At 48.8% G+C, this 18,997-nt stretch overlaps 2 protein-coding genes across 4 annotated transcripts in view; one reads left to right on the top strand and one right to left on the bottom strand.

Moving 5' to 3' along the window:
• CEP95 (centrosomal protein 95) overlaps positions 1-17,056 on the top strand; it is a 29,528-nt gene extending 12,472 nt beyond the window's left edge. For both annotated transcript variants that reach the window (XM_078610939.1, XM_078610940.1), the window contains 11 exons: positions 2,009-2,144; positions 2,761-2,896; positions 3,676-3,890; positions 5,764-5,856; positions 6,787-7,132; positions 7,586-7,755; positions 9,511-9,585; positions 11,337-11,489; positions 13,070-13,216; positions 14,473-14,544; positions 15,668-17,056. In XM_078610939.1, the coding sequence (XP_078467065.1) occupies positions 2,009-2,144; positions 2,761-2,896; positions 3,676-3,890; positions 5,764-5,856; positions 6,787-7,132; positions 7,586-7,755; positions 9,511-9,585; positions 11,337-11,489; positions 13,070-13,216; positions 14,473-14,544; positions 15,668-15,862 (1,738 nt within the window). In that variant the 3' untranslated portion in view covers positions 15,863-17,056. The remainder of the gene's footprint in view (positions 1-2,008; positions 2,145-2,760; positions 2,897-3,675; positions 3,891-5,763; positions 5,857-6,786; positions 7,133-7,585; positions 7,756-9,510; positions 9,586-11,336; positions 11,490-13,069; positions 13,217-14,472; positions 14,545-15,667) is intronic.
• A 249-nt stretch (positions 17,057-17,305) lies between these two features.
• Positions 17,306-18,997, bottom strand: part of LOC144730268 (E3 ubiquitin-protein ligase SMURF2-like) — a 33,650-nt gene continuing 31,958 nt past the window's right edge. For both annotated transcript variants that reach the window (XM_078610941.1, XM_078610943.1), the window contains one exon: positions 17,306-18,995. In XM_078610941.1, the coding sequence (XP_078467067.1) occupies positions 18,896-18,995 (100 nt within the window). In that variant the 3' untranslated portion in view covers positions 17,306-18,895. The remainder of the gene's footprint in view (positions 18,996-18,997) is intronic.

The following is an 18,997-nucleotide window of genomic DNA, read 5'->3' as shown; positions in this document are numbered from 1 at the left end:
CTCACACACCCACTGTCTCACTCATTCACTCACTCACCCACCCACTGTCTCACTCGTTCATTCACACAACCACCCACTGTCTTACTCATTCACTCGCACACCCACCCACTGTCTCACTCATTCACTCACTCACCGACCCCGTCTCACTCATTCACTCACTCACCCACACACTGTCTCACGCATTCACTCACTCACCGACCGCGTCTCACTCGTTCATTCACATAACCATCCACTATCTCATTCATTCACTCACACACCCACTGTCTCACTCATTCACTCACTCACCCACCCACTGTCTCACTCATTTACTCACTCAACCATTATCACACTTACCCACTCTCACTCATTCACTTAACAAGAACGCAATGCACACTCAGCCACTAAATCACTCAAAAACTAGCCGAGCACTTGCCTACCAATAAACTCGTACCGATCACTAACTCAACACTCACCTGCGAACTCGCAAACCTCTTCACTCACTCAACACTCAACTAACCAGTTAACTGACTCACAAAGACAAAGATGCCCAGTATAACCTTGCACACTTTTGTGGCAAGTACTGTTAACGAGCACCTATAAAGGCCAGCGCCACGCCTGACTCACTGAACACTCTTACACCAACTCAGTCAAGGCTATTCAATATCATGAACATTTTCACAATCTTTTAGAGAATGCTCTCTTATTCCCCGTTCCTCACTCTGGAATGAGTGTGTCGAAATAATGACGTGAAGAGCTTTTATTAATATTTTAGAGTGTTTAGAAGGCCATCCGATAGGCATCTTCTCGCTTGGTGCACGAGTGATTACTGTTGGTAATGTTGGAACCGTGCCTTACCCACTTGCTCTTACCGTCTCATCTCACATTTTGTGTAGTTCTTTTCTCTTGTTGAGGTGCTCTACCGCTCTCCTGTGTCCAAGTTATTGTGTCACGGTGGTGATGGCTGAGCTGTAGATTTAAATATTTAATAACGTGGCTTTGTAGCATGGTTAAAAAAAAAAAACATGCTACCTCACAATTTCACACGCGCTGTTCATATCTTAACTCATTTATTCGCTCACTTTACACTAAGCCACGAGCTAAATCACCCTCCTACTAACGGAGTCGATGAACACTCGCTCAACATTCACTCATTTACTCACCATCTCATTCGCTCGCCTCACACTAACTTGGCATCAGCTCACTCACCCTCCCACTAACTCCATCAACGCAAGCCCATCACTCTCAACGTTCACTCACCCACCCACTATCTAATTCATTCCCTCACATAACACTAACTCAGTGCTGACTCGCTCACCCCCATCCTTATAACTCACTCGGCACTATCTCACTCGCATAACACTTAACAACGTGCAATGTTCGTATTTGGTTGTAAGGCGTTGTGCCTTGCAAATTGTACATTGCCTACAAACAAGCTTCGTTAGTACTTGGATGGGTGACCAACACGCACCATTTGGTACACGCATCATGGTATTAATCTACGGGTCTGATAAACCTTTACATCGTTACATGCCTAACACAACCTCTAGAGCAGTGGTTCTTAACCTGGGGTGCACGCACTCCCTAGGGGTGCAAAATGCCCTTTCTGGGGGTGAGAGACATGCCAGATTATTTTAGAAGGTAAATCGTCGAAACACAAATTAAGCACGGCCACGTAAGTACATCTACTTTGTTTCATCATACATTTTTAACAATTGAGAACCAAAGGGGGGTGCAAGGCTACAGTCAAGGTTAAGAACCACTGCTCTCTAAAGGGCACTCTTCGTTTCATGTATAGCACTTGGCATATTAGTCGGTGTTTGATGGGAATTGAGAACAATATTATATATTGACCGGTCAAACTTTTTTCCGTCTTCTGTGCTCGTACGAAGTCCTTTCTGTCGCCTCTTTATCCACACAAGGGGCACAATTAAATTAAATAAAAATTGCTCGACCGCAGAATAAGCCAAATTTAAGTGAGCGACTGAAATGTAATGCGACGAGGGTGTGCTTTGTGTGTCTCCGTCTGCAGGCGCAGGCTGTTTGACGGGGACGCGCTGCCCGTGTCCGAGACGCTGTCTCGCCGGCGCGCCAAGAATCTGGAATCGGAGCGCGAGCTCCGCGAGATGTCGGACTGCCTGTCGCACCGGCTGGAGCAGCTGGACAGGGTAGGTCGTGGTGGGGGAGATGCAGAATCATTTGTTTGACGTTATTTACCTACAATAGCCATAATAAGTATCTCTCTTTTATTTTTTTCAACACCCTTTACGCCAATTCTATCTTCATTGAGCTCTTGGCATTTATGCGCCTTAGACAGAGCCGCATGTGGTGGATTAAAGAGCCGCATGCAGCTCGCGAGATGCCACTTGGCCACCGCTGGTGTATGTATACATGTTGAACTTCTTTTGCACCGTACCTAGCCAACCATGCTAATCGGAGATGTGTGGCAAGGACAACAAACTTAACACAAAAGGCAGTTCTCAAGAAATGAGTTTTCAATCTAGATTTAAAAGTGCATAGCTCCAGTGGCTTCCTAACATATAGCGGGAAGAGCGTTCCAGACGGCCGCAGAAGCGCATCTGAACGCGCGCGATGCATTAACCGTCTTTGATCGACGGCTAGCCCCAAAATCCGCCGCTGCGAGGATGACCAGAGTTGGCGTGATGGTTTATGCTCCTTGACAAGATCAGCAAGGTATTGTGGTGCATGGCGTAGAGTAAAAGGGAGCAAAAACACAAACGAGCGCGGCCGCGTTGAGCAGACTCGAGCACCGATGTGCCGCAGGCGCTGAGGATGGCGACGGGCGCGACGCGTGGGAGAGCGGGCGACCCCGAGCTCCCGCGGGGGGACGAAGAGGAGGAGGTGTTTTCGCGGCACAGCGACAGCGCCGTAGACTACAGCCCCGCTCGGCCCGTCACAGGTAACCACCAGGGACCCGCAAACTCTCGGAGCGGGGTACGCGATTGATCTGCAAGGCGACGGCGCCCACGGTAACGCACGCACGCCTGTAAACGTTTCAGATTGGATTGCAAATTGTTTTTACTTAATACAGAGCCCCGCTCCGTTTCGGGGAAACGACGCTGTTGATTGCGTATGATTTACGTGTTTCGTCACGTAATATTAAATGTATACAACGTGAAATATACGTAATTATATATCAAGGAATTATGTATTCGTACGTTTTTCATTGGTGAAAAATCTCAAATAGCGTATGGCATACGAGAGTCGCGTACACATTTCGGGATGGCAACCGCCGCTTTTGACCTCGCCCACCCCTGGGCAGCGTGCCCCTTGCCTGTGATACGGCCCTTTGGATGTAAGGGTTGGAGGATCACATAGATGTTTTTGAGACTCGCAAATCCGCTGGGTCTAGAGGTACCCAGGGAGCCGGGGGGAGCGGGGCGGGGGTTCACCTGTTGAGCGGTATTATCTTCATAATAATATCAAGAATGGATGGAAATGGCAGTTGTGATTTTGATGAATTGGTCACAATTGTGGTGAATGTTAGCCACTTCTCGTGGCATCGGGTGTCAGCTTAACCCATTTACATACGACATAAACGAAGCGATAATAAATGCATGTGTCATGAGCGGAATAATCTAATTTAATTGACAAGCGGGGACAAATCCTTCGTTTTGAATGTAACTTCCTATTTTAATTTTTTACGAAAACACCTTTTTTTGTGTCCCTCACCACCAGCCCCACGGGGAGGGAGGAGCACCATTGCCACGGCAACGCCCAGGGCCCGCCCCCACTCCACGTCACCGCCACGAAAGTTGTCGCCACGGAGACTGTCTCCACAGGGACCGCCCCCCCTGCTGGAGGAGGTGTTGCAGCTGGCGCGCCCGGCCCCCATGAGGAGGGTGCGCTGGGAGCTGCGGCAGGAGGGAGAGCTGCAGCGACTCAAAGCGCAGGTGGGGCGCTGTGGTGGCTATGAGATGTTAACTACCTCGCCTGGTACACAGGAGGTCGTGGGTTCAGTCCCGACCCTGACGCCTGCTGCTGTATATTTGGAGTTTGTGTGTCCTCTCATCATCATCACGGTGGCTAGGAGATGTTAACTACCTCGCCTGGTATACAGGAGGTCGTGGCTTCGATTTTGACTCTGACGCCTGCTGCTGTATATTTGAAGTGTGCATGTCTCCTTCCCCGTGTCGGCGTGGATTTTTTTTTCGGGTCCTCCGGTTTTTCCTTCCACATTTCGAATCATGCGTTTAGAGTATATTGGCTGAGAGTATATTGGCTGCTGTACATTTCCACATGATAAGCCACTTCGTTGGACTATCATTTGGGGCCAGGACACTTCTGAAAAATAGATATACAGCTCAGTGGGCCTTACCTGGTAAAGTAAAAAGAGTTTAGTTTTAGGTGAGGAGTGGTTTAGCGCACTATGGGTTCTCAGATTAGGCATCGGCATGTAAGAATTCACCCCCCTGCCCTTATCTAGCAAGTCCTCATTTAACGCGGTTGATGCGTTCTTGAAAAGTGTCCTGTTGAGCGAAAACCGCATTCAGCCAAAACAATTTCCCCATAAATAATGTAACGATAAGTTTTTCAGCGAGATATGATGTACTACTACGCACGCGCAGTGAGATGGCGGGACTAATAACCGAGGTTACGCCGCCGCGTTACTGTATCATTCCGCTTTCTGTATCGCCCCCGCTCAGCCGCGCAACTCAAGAAAGTTCGTCATCATAATGGGCACGCGTGGTCCACGTTGTTCCCTCTTGGAAGAACCGCGAAAACTGTTTGCATGAACACCGCTCGTTCAGTGAGGACTTTACAGTATTCGTTTGTTGGTGCGGTGGTTATCACGCTGCTCCCTGCACCCAGCGATCTTGTCTTCTTCAGATCCTGGCCGCGGCTCGCGTTGAGTGGCGAGTGAAGACTGCCCTCGAACCAAGCTTGGTGCCTGTCTTGAGGATGAGAGCCGTATTCAGCAAATGATGAAGCCGTTGCCTGGCTCGGCGCGAACGCACACCGCTAAATAAAGCACGTACTTTTACGAGGAGAAAATATACCTCTGAGTCACTAAAAGTATTCATTCAGACACTGTCTTCTTGACAGACCTGTTCTCCACCTGAGGACGGCTGCTTGCATTGTGGCCGAAACGTCGTGAGAATGATTTTATTATGTTTTATTTTTATTATTTCCATTCTACGTGACTTTACCGAAAGAACCAAGAAGATGAATCCCTGCAGTCACGAAGGCTTTAAATCGAAACCACTAAATGTAGTCGCACACAACCCTTAATCGATTGTGGAGAACACCAAGCATTATGAGCAATGTCATTTCCACTTCCTTGCAACGGAAACACATTGAATCATCTTGAACGTTTTCAGCAATGGCCCTTCTTGTATGTATGTTGAACTTCTTTCGCATCGTACGTAGCCAACCGCGCTAATCGGAGGTGCGGAGTAGGGGGACGTTATTGATTTGAGCTTGTTGTGGTGCACCACTTTTGTGATATAATTTTGGATGAGGCTGATCGTCGCGATGCGCTGTTGCTGCTGTTGCTGCTGTTGCTGCTGCTGTTGCTGCTGTTGCTGCTGTTGCTGCTGTTGCTGCTGTTGCTGCTGTTGCTGCTGTTGCTGCTGTTGCTGTTGTTGCTGCTGCTGTTGCTGCTGTTGCTGCTGTTGCTGCTGCTGCTGTTGCTGCTGTTGCTGCTGTTGCTGCTGCTGCTGTTGCTGCTGCTGTTGCTGTTGCTGCTGCTGTTGCTGCTGTTGTTGCTGCTGCTGCTGCTGTTGCTGCTGTTGCTGCTGCTGCTGTTGCTGCTGCGTGCACCAGGTGGTGAAGCGTGCATATGAAGCGGAGCTCAAGGATGCCCGAGTGAGGGAGGGGCGGAGGCTGGAGACCGACAGGAGGAAGCTCACAGAGATGGTGATCACTTTGCCTCCCGCTGCCTCTTCATAGGGTGGCGGTGTTCTTCACTCATTTTCAGAGGGGGCGGCACTTTCGCCGATAAGAGGGCCGCCTCTTATCGGCGTTTGAGGGTCACCACACATTGGAAACCATTGGAGTTTGACAGCATGTCGGGGGGTGTTTTCACAGTTGTGTATTGTCAGGGGCCACACGTCAGGGGCAGGACTAAAGACCACCAGGGGCCCCCAGTGGCCCGCGTGTTTTACAGTGAAGAAGAACACGGTCTTAAGAGTAATATATTGCTTTTTGTTTTAAGTCACAGGAGGATTTGGATGCAATCTAGTATTGAATTTGATGCACTGCCCTCTGCTGCCCACCACGTAGCCCCCCCCCGGTAGTTCTATAACAACGTGCCGTGCGTGGCAGTCGCCTGCCCAAGCAGTGTTCAGGCTCGTGCACTTCAGGCTCGCACCTACAATTAGCACGTTTGTCTACGTACGGTGCGAAGGAAGTTCAACATACATACACACGTACACCCAGAGCTAGCTTCTGAGATCTGACAAGATCGCATTCTTGGTCATGATGTGGTCATGGGTGAGTGGTCAACACTGGAGAATAATACGTTCCCGGTCATACGGCAGGTAACACACCACGTTTTAGCGCTCCGCATTCAGAACTCCCTTCTCCTGTCTCGCTCTCCTCTGTTATACCCTGGTCCACATTCCTTGCCAGTCACTCATTGTCCAGGGCTGTCTGACATGACGATTAACTGGCCAAGCATATTTGAGTTTCCATACTTAATCCGTGCCCCAGGGCTTTTCCCCAAGTTATGATTAACTGGCCCGGTGCCACCCAAATCACCAACATAAATAAGGACCCACGTTCCCCTTTCACCGTCTGCCCCATCTGCTCACCCCCCCCTCCCCCCCCCCCACTGGGCCGGCACAGGAGGACGAGTACAAGGAAAACGTGCGAGCTCGAGTGCCGCTCACCCCACAGTCCCGGCGCGTCTACGCCCCCCGGCGAGCCCCGGGATCGGCCCCGACGACGCCATCGCGCAAGCACCGCCTGCAACCGCCCGGCTCCGGCTACGGCTCTCGTTCGGCCACGAGCTACGGCTCGGGCTCGGGCACCGGCACACCCGTCAAGACGGCACGTCCCCCGCACCGGGGGGGGGCGGGGGGGGCGGCCAGCCCGGCGGCGTCGCCGTGGAAACAGGGCAAAAGCCGGCTCCGCTCCGTGTCGCTGTCGCCGGCGCAAGGGGGACTGTTGCGGCCGAGGAGACCCTCGCCCCGTGAGTTGGGACGTCGTCAAGTTACGCGGGCCAGCCTTGGGGTTGTTTAGAATCAGAATCGGAATCTTTATTCGTACTGGAGGAATCGGCAGGAGCGGGTCAGAATGGTACAACAGCAAGCGATACATTACCACGATAGGAGTGCAAAGTATAGGAAAGGTAAATAAATCGCTGAAAAAAAGTATACTACTAAAATGGAGGTGTTTTTATCTTACAAGGTAAAGCCCACTGATTTGACTGCGTTACATTTCCGCACGAGAAGCCACTTGATTGAGCTTTCGTTTGTGGCCAGGTCGCTGCTGAAAGAAGAGCAAAATAGCTCGGTGGGCCTTTCTGCTGAAATAAAAAATACTTTATCGTTTAGTCTCTATAAAATACATATGCCCACTCTCTGCGGTCACATTTAGATGATGTTATAACTCCACAATGCACTTGCCATTTGTACTGTCGCAGTGCGTGTCAAGGAGAACGACCTGTTGCCTGTGCTGCTGGCCGAGTTCCCGCACCTGCACATCTCCCCACACACGCTCAACCGCATGTGGCGCCAGCAGTGCCAGCAGATGGATCGCCTGACGCGGATCGCTGCCCGCCCAGACCGGAGCCACGCCAAGCTGCAGGGCGAGGTCAAAGGCCGCGAGTTTTGTTTAATTGCTTGTCGGTTGGTTAATGGGTTCCACGGTGGCGAGGTGTTGACTACCTCGCCTGGTATGCAGGAGGTCGTGGGGTTCGATCCCGACCCGAACGCCTGTTGTATATTTGGGAGTTTTCATGTTTCTCTCCCCGTGGTCGCGTGGATTTTTCTCCGGTTTTTCCCTCCACGTATATAAACGTGGTTTCAAGTATTTTGGCTGCAAGACATTTCCACTTGATAAGCCACTTTGTTGAGTTTTCATTTGTGGCCAGGTCGCTTCTAAAAAAGAGTTCGGTGGACCTTGCCTGGTAAAATAAAATAGTTGAGTTTTATCTTCTTGGTTCTTTCGGTAAAGTCATGTAGAAGGGAAATAATAAAATAATAAAAATAAAACATTAAAATACACCATTCAGACGCTGTCTTTCCGACAGACCTGTTCTCACGACGTTTCGGCCACAACGCAAGCAGCCGCCCTCAGGTGAAGAACAGGTCTGTCGGAAAAACAGCGTCTGAATGGTGTATTTTATTATGTTGTATTTTTATTATTTTATTATTTTCCTTCTACGTGGCTTCACCGAAAGAACCAAGAAGATGAATCCCTGCAGTCACGAAAGCTTTAAATCGAAGTTTAGTTTTAGTTAGTTTAGTTGAATTTAAACTTATAATGCAATTTATATCGCGCGCAATATGTCACGGACGTAAGTGTGATCCTGAATTTGAGGCGCGGGGACAAAGCTCGGTGTCACTCGAAAGCCAGGTGATATACTGGGCCTTGAAATTAGTTGTAGATTTAAAGCTGCTGTGTATGTGCAGCGGGACGACGTTCCAGACAAAGGGGGGGGGTCTGCCACGGAGAGATGATGCCTGGAAGTGACGACCCTGGTCCTTGGTGTAGAGCGTAGGTTGTGATTCGCGCTGTCAGAGTTTTATACGTCCACGGTACGCGCAAACCTCATCTAGTCGCACATCAACTCGGGTGGAAAGCGTTTAAGCTGTCGTTTGCTTGTACATCCATTGCTACGGTGGTGTGTGGGAGGGCACTCTAATTTTTGTAAAGACGACCCAAATGGAACGCATCTTTGGTATGAGTTTGAGTTTCTGTGGGAATCGCCCTGTTGAAAACCAGCCAAATTGATCAAAGGGTTGCCCAAAACTCGGGATAGACATACCAGCACTAAAAGGGCCATTTGCAAATGTGGAAACATGTTTTACTCGCCACAGCCACCCATCGGCTTCCGTACTGCTTAATAAATACTTGCGAGGACAAATACATGTTGGGAAACGTTACGTAATCCTTGCGTACGGATGTGACTTAATAGAATCATTTCTCTGTTATCACTTTTTTGTTGTTTGCACCTTCAGTTTTGGTGGCATTGTTTTATTTGATAATTCATTTTTGTTTTCCGAAGGCTTTTCATTTGATGGGTAGTAGCTACATATAGGATTTGGCCCTTATTTTTCATTAATGTACAGCATTGTGGCATGCAGTTGGCATGAAAGACAGTGGTTATTAACCTTTAATAAATACAGAGGTTTGATGAAACAAAGTCGTTGTACTTAAATGTCCGTGCTTAATTTCTGTTTGGATGATTTACCTTTAAAAAAAAAAAAATCTGGCAATGTATCGCACCTCCAGAAAAGGCCATCTCGTCACCCCCAGGGGTTGCGTGCACCCCAGGTCAAGAACCACTGCTCTATAAAATTAATTCTAATAATCTTACCTGGCTTTGTATTTTGTCGCCAACAGCTGGAAGAGGCGCAGAGGAAACACGACCTGCTGGTGGCGATCATCAAGAAGGAGCAGGAGCACAACCAGCGGCTGGTGCGTCCCGCAGACGGATGTGACGACACTCGGTAGACGTTGACGTAATTGCCGTCTGCAGTCTTAATCCTCGTCCGTTGTCAAGCGTTTAGTCAGAATGACCCTTAACTCCGTCAGCCATGCACACAAGTACGTACATTGTGAGGGATCATTAGTTTGAATCATTGCGCACGACACGCACCTCCGGTGAGCACGGTTGGCTACGTACGCGTGCGTAAGGAGTTCAACGTGTACCCGTCATTGTGTGTATGTTGAACGGGAAGAGTAACCATGGTTGTGGTGATAGTAGAGTTATAAGCAGGCGACTGTATGTGTGTACGTTGAACTCATTACGAGCATCGTACGTAGCCAACCGTGCTAATTGGAGGTGCGGGTTGTGCACAACGAATCGAAGAAGAAAATTTATCTTATTTTTTAATTCCCGTTCTGCTATCGCCGTCACAGTGAGAGACAAAACAACCGTTTGGACATCTCTCAAAGAGCACAATGGTTTTTATAACCCCAGAATGCAGCCCTGTGTCTTGGCATGCTGTGTTTAGAAGACATTACAAGCTCTCGTGTGACCTTGTACAAGACATCTTATTGCATAGAGGGATCAATAAGTCATCTTTCGAGAGAAAATTTATGGGATTCAACGTAGAAGCCAGTCAGGGTGATTGATGATCCAACCAGGGTGGTGAGATGTTCACTACCTCGCCTGGTATACAGATCGTGGATTCCAACCCGACCCTGGCGCCTGTAGATGTGGAGTTTGCATGTTCTTCCCGTGGTCGTGTGGATTTTCTCCGGGCCCTCCGGTTTTTCCCTCCACATTTAGAAACACGCGTTTAGAGTATTTGGCTGCTACAAATTTCCACGTAATAAGCGACTTTGTTGAGCTATCATGTGTGTGGCTAGGTCGCTTCTGATGAAAAGCTTTTTAGCTCAGTGGACCTTCCCCGGTCAATCGCCTCCTTATAACTCTTTAATCGCTACAACCATGGTTACTGTCGTCCCGTGAACTTCACTCGCTCATTCCTCCACCCATGACTGACCGTCATTACACTGCCGATCCATTACACTGCCGATCACAGCACTTCTCTTCCTGCTTCTGCCCCCGCACTGTTCGAATTTCAATTTCCCTCCCATCGTCTCTTTTTCCCAAGCTCTCATAACCCTACTCGATTCGAGGAACTTGTTAACTTTTATCTACTACATCTTTGATAGTGCTGTTTGTTGCTGACCGGTTGAAATTTTAGTCGTCTTTTTAAAGCCTTTGGCTCAAACAATTGTGAAATATTCTGTACAACATTGCGAGTTTCGGGTCTTCAAGACCCGACCACTCAGTGGAACAGAGTAGAGCAGCGGTTCCCAACTCGTGGTCCGCGGACCCCTGCTGCTCTGCGGGGCTACTCCAGGTTGTCCGCAGAAAAGAACAAAAACAATTACATCCTCGCCAAGGAAATATACAATTTCAAACAGCTTGGTACAGGGGACGGATTTTTTTTTCCGAATTCGGCACGAAACTCAATATTTCAAACGGCCGCAATGCACGTGAAAGTATACTGCGTACGTTACGTCACGGAGCCTGTCGAAGGTTGCCGACCCGTGAGCTCTTGTAGCATACGGCGGTGGCCCGAGAAATGTTTGGAGGTTGAAAAAGGTGAGTCCGCACACTCAAAGTTTGTGAACCGCCGGTGTAAACTATCACGGGGTGGCTATTCGTTGTCCTTCCCTCACTCCGCGTCCCCCGCCCGCCTCCGCGATTTCAGCGCGAGGTGCGGGAGCGCGTGAGGCGACAGAAAGCGTCGGAGAGCCGGCGCAGGGAGCAGCGTGAGCAGGTGGCACGGGCGCGCCACTACTACAGCCGCTACCACCTGCAGCAGCGAGCCAGGATGCTGAGAGAGAGGACTCGCGAGGAGCGGGTAAGGTCGTCCGTCCGTCCGTCCGTCCGTCCGTGCAGCCATCGTAATTATAACTTGGAATTGTAACGCGCGCAGTTTCCGATCGCTTTCGGAGAGAGATGGTGAGAGAGAGAGAATGATTCGGAGGCGTGGGACACCACAGACTACAGTAGAACCTCTGGTCACGACCATAATTCGTTCCATAACTTTGGCCACAACCCGATTCGGTCGTGACTCGAACCTAATTTCCCCACTGGATTGCATGTAAATACGATTAATCCGTTCCAGACTCCTACAAACTGTTTTTTTAAAGATTTTTAAGCACAAAAATAGTTAATTATGCCATAGAATTCACAGTGTAATAGTAAACTAAATGTAAAAACATTGAATAACACTGAGAAAACCTTTAACAACAGAGAAAACTAACATTGCCGCGTCAAGGTTTAGAATCGTTCAACAAGATGATTGTTTCGTCTGCTACATCAGTCGGTCGATTCTGAGAATTTTTTTAAAATTTTTTGGTTGGAACCCGATTTGGTCGTGGTCAGAAGCGTTCGTGATCAGAGGTTCTACTGTAGCTGGGAAGGTGTTCACAACTTGCGCCAACAATTGCCCAAGATCTGTGATCCTGCTGTATTGGGGACGTTTGGCAAACAGTTGTCAGACCATTATGAGACCTCCTTTGCCAGTAGCTCTCAATACTCTGATGGTGCGTTGTCTTTGAGTTGTGCGCCTTTTGGCGTCATCTGGTCCAACACCATGTGAGACTAGGCTCTAAGAAAAGCTGTCTCGGGTGTGGACCAATCAATTTCAAGGACAGTGCATACATTATCAGAGTTGTGTTTTTTGTTTGCATTTTGACCGCAAGTGTTGTGGTTAATGCAAACGTGATCCCTTGTATAAAGGTGTCAGTTTTGTTGCCAGATAAAAGGTAAAAACCTATTACTGGTTGTCAGACCGTCCGTTTGGCCGTGCCTCCAAAGACACGACCAGTTCTCAAGACACTTTCACGAAGGTCCCCTACGTTGGGATGCTTGACCCAAATTCTATTCGTGCCTCAGGACACCTCTTAACGTGATGCCTTTAACTTGTGGTTATGATGGACAAATCAAAACGTCATTGATTGCTACACGCGCCATCACGGTGTTCGTGATGGCGAATTCAGTTCCTTGCCGCACCCGACCTGCGACGAATAACAGAGATGGAACCGAGCGGCCGTCCCCCCTCTCCGCCTCCTGCCAATTATAAACTAAAACGAAACAATTTTTATTTGATCAGGTAAGGCCCCATTGAGCTGTGTAGCTCTTTTTCAGAAGCGACCTTGCCACAAATGATAACTCAACGAAGTGACTTATCACGTGGAAATTTACAGCAGCTAATACTCTAAATGCACTTGAATTCTAAATGTGGAGGGAGGACCCGGAGAAAAATCCACGCGACCACGGTGAGAGAGACACTGCAAACTCCAAATATACAGCAGCAGGCGTCAGGGTCTGGATCGGACCCACGACCTCCTGCAAACCAGGCGAGGTATTTAACATCTTGCCACAGTGGTGCCCAATTCATCCCCGCCACCCCCCCCCCGCTCTCTCCACCACCAGGTGTTCCGCCAGCTGTTTGAGGAGGGTCTGGAGGTCCAGAAGGAGCGGCTGAGCGAGCTTCGCAGCTACGCGCGCGACAAGCACGACGAGCAGCGTCAGCGGCAGCGCGACGAGCTGCAGTCGGTAGAGAACTACTACAAGGACCAGGTGAGGGGACGGTGTGTGTCCCCCCCCTCCTCCTCCACCGCGTGTGACGTCGCGTCAAACACTCCTTTGGACATCTGTGAAAGCTACCCCGGGGTATCTGTGAACAAGAGCTTTGAATAGTTCATCCGGATTCTGATGGGAAAAATTCAGCTTCTTTGAAACAAGGGGATTTGCAGCGTTCCGCGAGCTCTTTTTTTTTTTCCGAGCGTCGGACCGCGTTGGGAAGTTCGTGTAACCTCCGCACGAGGCCGAGATGGCTCGCGTAGAAGGAAGGACATCGCGCCACGTAGAGCGACGACACGTCATTAGTGATTACCACGTCACGTTCCTGGTGCAGAGGTCAGGCGAGGTGGCCTGCTCACCAGGGCTGAGGGCAGTGGTGAGCGCTACGCTGCGCTATGACCCTGGTGACCCGGATTCAATTGCCGCTCATGGCCACCACCAGTGACGATTTTCTAAACCGGTCCTGGGCTTCCCCCTAGGTCGACTCGACCTCAAATAAGTGCCTGGTGCGATGTGTAAACATCGCCACTGGGGGGACAAAGGCGGCCGGGTGTGGTGCTGGCCACCCACCCCCTCGTGTGCAGTGCCAGCCTTCATAGGTGGATTGCCAAAGGGGTTGTACATGTACACCTCAGTACGATCACTTTGTGAACAACATTTATTGTCGGCGCTGAACTCTGGAACTTGTAAAATGTTTTTATTTTAAGTTTTTGATAACGATGGGGTGATTTAGGGATTTGCTTCAGCTGCGCGCATTCGTAGCTCGGAGGAAAAATAAGTGCCGCCACTGGGCGTAGGGCCCCAGAAAGAAGGGATTTTTAGATGGCCTGTGAGCAAGGCTCGGGTGCCTGGTTTTTAAGTTATCTCTGCTGCTCGCCATTGCGATGTGTTAAATTAATAAGTGGAAAAAACTATCTGTAATAATCCAATTGTATCCATTGAGTGTCCGATATCTGTCATTTTGGCAACAATAACGTCAAGGCAGCTAATCTTAAATAATCAAAGTTTTGCACATCTGCTTTCACATTTAAACACATCACACACGCACACACACACTTCATAATGAGTCTAAACGTGAATGCAGACCATTGGGGTTAGCGCTGTCCAGAGGGCAAACGGTGATGACCGCTCGCGGCCCGTGTTTCAGTTTGCTGTTCTTCCCCCGCACCCTCCGATTCGCGCGGTTGGCCACGTACGGTGCTAAAGAGAAGCTCAACATACGTACACTGTCCTCTCCTGCGCCGCCCCCCTAGTTTTCGATGCTCGCCGACACTGTCAGCCAGGAGCGTCGGGACATGCAGGTGCGGGAGAAGGCACAGGGCAAGGTGAGTGCACTACGGTAGTGCAGGGCTGTGAGCCGGCTCTCGCACGAGTGAGGAGAGTGGAACGTTGCTAATCGGTGAGGCACCCAGTGGAGGGAGCCGGACAGCGAGTGAGCAAGTGGGCTGTCTCTGGCCAAGCATTAGAGTGTAGGACCTCCCTGAAAAAAAAATATTGGCTTAAGATCCAATTCGGCTTTACCAGGTAAATAGTTGATATTCTTAATGTTCGAGCCAAATTATAAGAATGCGGTGCAATTGTTAAGCTTTGTGGACGCCCTTGCAAACTTCAGTGGCGTCCGTCAAGAAATAAGTGGCAGTCGTGTGTGTACTTTTAGCAATAATAAAAATAACTCTCAAGAAAGGTCGACAGGGTTGTGGAGATTCCACAACGGAATGCGACACAAGCAGTGGCCAAAACAAGACACGGATGTGCTGTGCTCAGCCATCCTTGGTATTTGTCTTTATTTGTTTCACCTCTGGAAAGGCTTGGGATATAAAACTCAAGAGCCGTGTTCTGCGGAAGGTACAAATAACTCCCGAGTTGTCGGGAAAGTGAGCACGTTGCTTCTGTTGTGACACCTGACGTGGGGTCGTAGAGAGAGAGGCAATTAAAAGAGCGCGTCAAGCTCGCATGACAGAAGTGCAAACGCAGGAATGAAGATCGCTTACACGAAACGGTTGGAAACCGAGAGAGCGTGCATCATAGTCGCACGTGAACTTGTGCCCACGCCCTGTGTAATACCCAGCGCAAACAAGTCGCTGGAGAGATCAGACAAAAGGAGTGCGCAAAGAATGTTTGAAGTTTGGATTTGAAACAGGACGGCGAAGGGACCGATCAAATAAAGAGAGCCGTGGCATCGTCTGCTCCGTGGATGACGGGAACAATCTTAGAAAGGACCCCTGCTCCCTCCCCAAAGAAAGGAGGCGACAGGGAGATAAAATGGAGAGAGAAAAGGGAGACTGTGTGGGTCAGAGGGTCAAGAGGTCAGCGAGGCACTGACAGGTGCTGCCCTGCGGGGTGGTTTAAAGCCCCCACCAAACTTGGGTGGGGGGGGGGGCGGAAACTGATGAGACTGGTGCTAGCGTCTAGCACGTGACCTGACCCCCCCTGCGGTGGCCTTGGCAGGCGGTGCACAAGTTGCGGCGGGAGTTGCGCGGCAAGATGGAGCGCGACATCCAGGAGCTGCAGGAGCTGTTGGCGCACGACGACGCCGTGGCGCACTTCCGCGAGGTGGAGGCCGACCGCGTGAGGCGACAGCTGCAGGTGGCGACCTTCACTTATGTGCAGGAGCACGCTGCCGCGGCCTCACCACCGCCTTGATTGTCGCCAGGGGCGGAAGTGATTTTGGAAGGAGCCCACAAGCTGGGTGTCGATTTTATGCCCGGTTTTGGTTGAATTAGCGGCTGGAATAATGAGTCGTGCCCAATCCAAAATGTTCAACTTACCGGTTGCCACCTGGGATGGCCAAACTTTATTGGTACCAATGGCTTTATATGGCCACTGAAAGCAAGTTGTGACGAGCCAGTGGTGGCACATACAAGTGGATGGCTGACAACCTTTTTAATAGTTCCTATGCAATTATCCTTTCGTGACTATATAAGAGGATTAATACCACTAAATGTTGTCCCCTTAAGTAGCACCGAATTAATGTGTGCCGACCGTGGGCTGATAAGTTATTTTGAACTCTGTGGGGGAGGGTGGGGAGGGGGAATGGCTCTGGAAGATGTTGGAAATATTTAAATGCGAGTCGCTTAAAGAAGTGTCCCTTAAAAGTGTCCCATCACCCACTGATGCATTCTTATTCTCCACGGATAGATTGTTCATTTCGAAACAAAGCAACGGAATGTTTTGTCCTCAGAGCTGGAACAATACAAAATTAAGTGAGGGGAAAAACAGATCTACATTTATATGGCTGGGTTTAACGTGTGGTCATTCGTAACAAGTGTGAAACCATCAGATATCGACACAAGTCTGGTTTAATGACAGTGGCTAGAACTATGATTTACACACGGGAACGATTGGTGCCGGCACAGTGCTGACGCAGGCATTTAGTCCCAACCAGTCACACACTTGATTTGTTTTTACGGCTGTTAGCCTGACCTTGTTATTTTAAGCATGAGTGATGCTGTTAACACCACAGGCTCACTCCTCCTCTTGGCGGTAGCTCTATGCACAAAAATAGTTTTACAATTTTCACCTCCAGGAAATATTTAGCTTTTAATTTGCAATGCGGCAAAATATTTTTGTTCCCCAGGTGTGCATTTTTGTTGCTGTGGTTTTAATGTGAAGTAAAGAAATCAAAATGTGTTTTTTAAACCAATAACACTGTGCTGATGTACTGTTTAGGATCAATTTCATTGGACTAATGCTTGCGTTACGTCAAAAGCTATATTTCTGTGCCACTCAAAACGGCATTATTGTACTTAAGAATATTATTAAATGGTGAAAAGTTTTACTGTGATTTATAATAAATCTTTGTTCCACGAATGAACAAGTACATTTCAAAAACAAAAATGTTTATTTGTCATGAATCATGAGAACTGATGTCAGTGTTCGTGTCTTCATACCATCACATACTGCTCTATCAGTCTTGTATAAAGGACTACATCAAGCCAGGCTCAGTCTGACTTAAAGAACCCTCTCCCCCTGTCATTGACCAGGCTTGTCTGTCTAAATACCAAGCAATAACATCCTGTAACGCAGAGGGGAAAAATCAATAACAACTCCAGCTGATTTAAAAGTAAAGGCACCAGAGTCGCTAAGTGGTATACAGTATAAATATATTTATTTTTGAAACTTTAAAAAAAGTTATGGAAAAACATTCAAGTCAAAACTAATACAATTCAAGCTTTACAAATCATATTACTGTACTATAGTTTAATGTTCTTGCTTGTTACAAATATAGAAAATGCTATGATCAGGCCACCGTAAAAGTCAGCGCAACAGATTACTCTATCATAAATATTGTTATAAAAAGTCAGGGAAGAAAAAAAGCACTTTGTTTATTAATTCTTAAATTAGTTTCATATGGGTTACGTGTAACTATAGAATATGTGCATGATTGTAAATATAACCGTTGTCTAGCAAAGGGCTCGCCTGATTTGACTACGGGCAAAAACACAAGGCAAGCTGAAGTGAAATGAACACTGCTACAGAGTCGTTACATCATCCAAAACAAAAAAAACAACAGCACCTGTCCAAAAAGGTGGCCGCTCACTTTCAAACATCTGAAGCTGTCTTAATATTACAATATTGACGGCCGAGGCCAAATCTTTCAAGCTTCGTCCAGAGGTTCAAACGGGGAGGGGGAAATAAAAACAAAGAAAACGCTTCAAAGAGCTCCAGGGGTAAAGTAAAACAAATTAAAACTGTACAAGTAAATAAGCGTTTGCATTCACGATTCTTGACGACTGTTTTGCGCGTAACTGAAAATGCACGCGTCTATTCGAGGATCGGTCATGGAAACGCGCACACCGCAAACTGGGTGGTCTGCAGGGCCGCTGTGCGTTCAAAGGGGGCGCTAATATTAGCAAGGACGCAATAGATGCTTTATCCGACCGACGCTTTCAACAAAGTTGGGTGGGGGGGGGGGTCTTCTCTCGCTGTACAAATACCCTGTCCAGAACATAACAAACCTTTGGCTTAAGCACGAGTTATTAAGCCTCATAAGTTGCAACATGTTCTGCCACTAACACTGACACGAAGGAAGTTTTCTTTTTTTAGTAACAATACACCGTCTTCCATACGTTAGTAACAGAAGACAAAAAAAAGTATTATCTGTGCATGGCTGTCCTTTGGAAATGCCACAAAGCAGCTGTTTTCACAAGCAAGGAAAAAGGTAATGGTCTCTGACGAAGCGTTTATACGAAACCAGAACCATGAACGTCGACCGTAAACGACAATTAAACTTAAGAGTTAAATTCCTTAAAAATTACTTTTTTGCAACTGAACACTGTACAGTATAGTGGGAGTGTCACGCATTCCGTTTCTGTGGTCCGAGGACGGTACGCTATCGTTTGCTGCAATACAGGCGGCGTGTAGAATGCAGTTTAACTCCACTAACAGGTGCAAATTGGGCGGACGGGCAGCCCTAGGGATAGACCTCAGGGGGGGGGGGGGTGGGGAGCCCACTTGACCCACATCACAAAGTCCCGGTGGTGGTGTTTCACACAGTCGCGTTTCCCCAACACGGTCCCCCCCTTCCTTACGGGTTCGGGGAGCGTGGGGAGCGACCTGGCTGCTGGCCTGGTCACCGTCGCCCCACGTGGGTGCGGTTCGAGTGCGTACAGCGCGGGTACGGTGCGTTTGCGCGAGTTACGTGCGTGCGTGCGCAGTCAGCCGACGGACGTCCCGTCACTCGACAGCGAATCCGCACGTCTCCTCCACGGCCGTCAGGAGCTTCTCGTACAGCTTCTCGTACGTCTCGTACGGCGGGATGTCGATTCGGTTGAAGCT

This window comes from Lampetra planeri, chromosome 35, assembly GCF_965212315.1.
Source record: "Lampetra planeri chromosome 35, kcLamPlan1.2.h2, whole genome shotgun sequence".
NCBI lineage: Eukaryota > Metazoa > Chordata > Hyperoartia > Petromyzontiformes > Petromyzontidae > Lampetra > Lampetra planeri.
The sequence above is the reverse complement of the archived record's forward strand: the minus strand, read 5'-3'. Positions and strand labels throughout refer to the sequence as shown.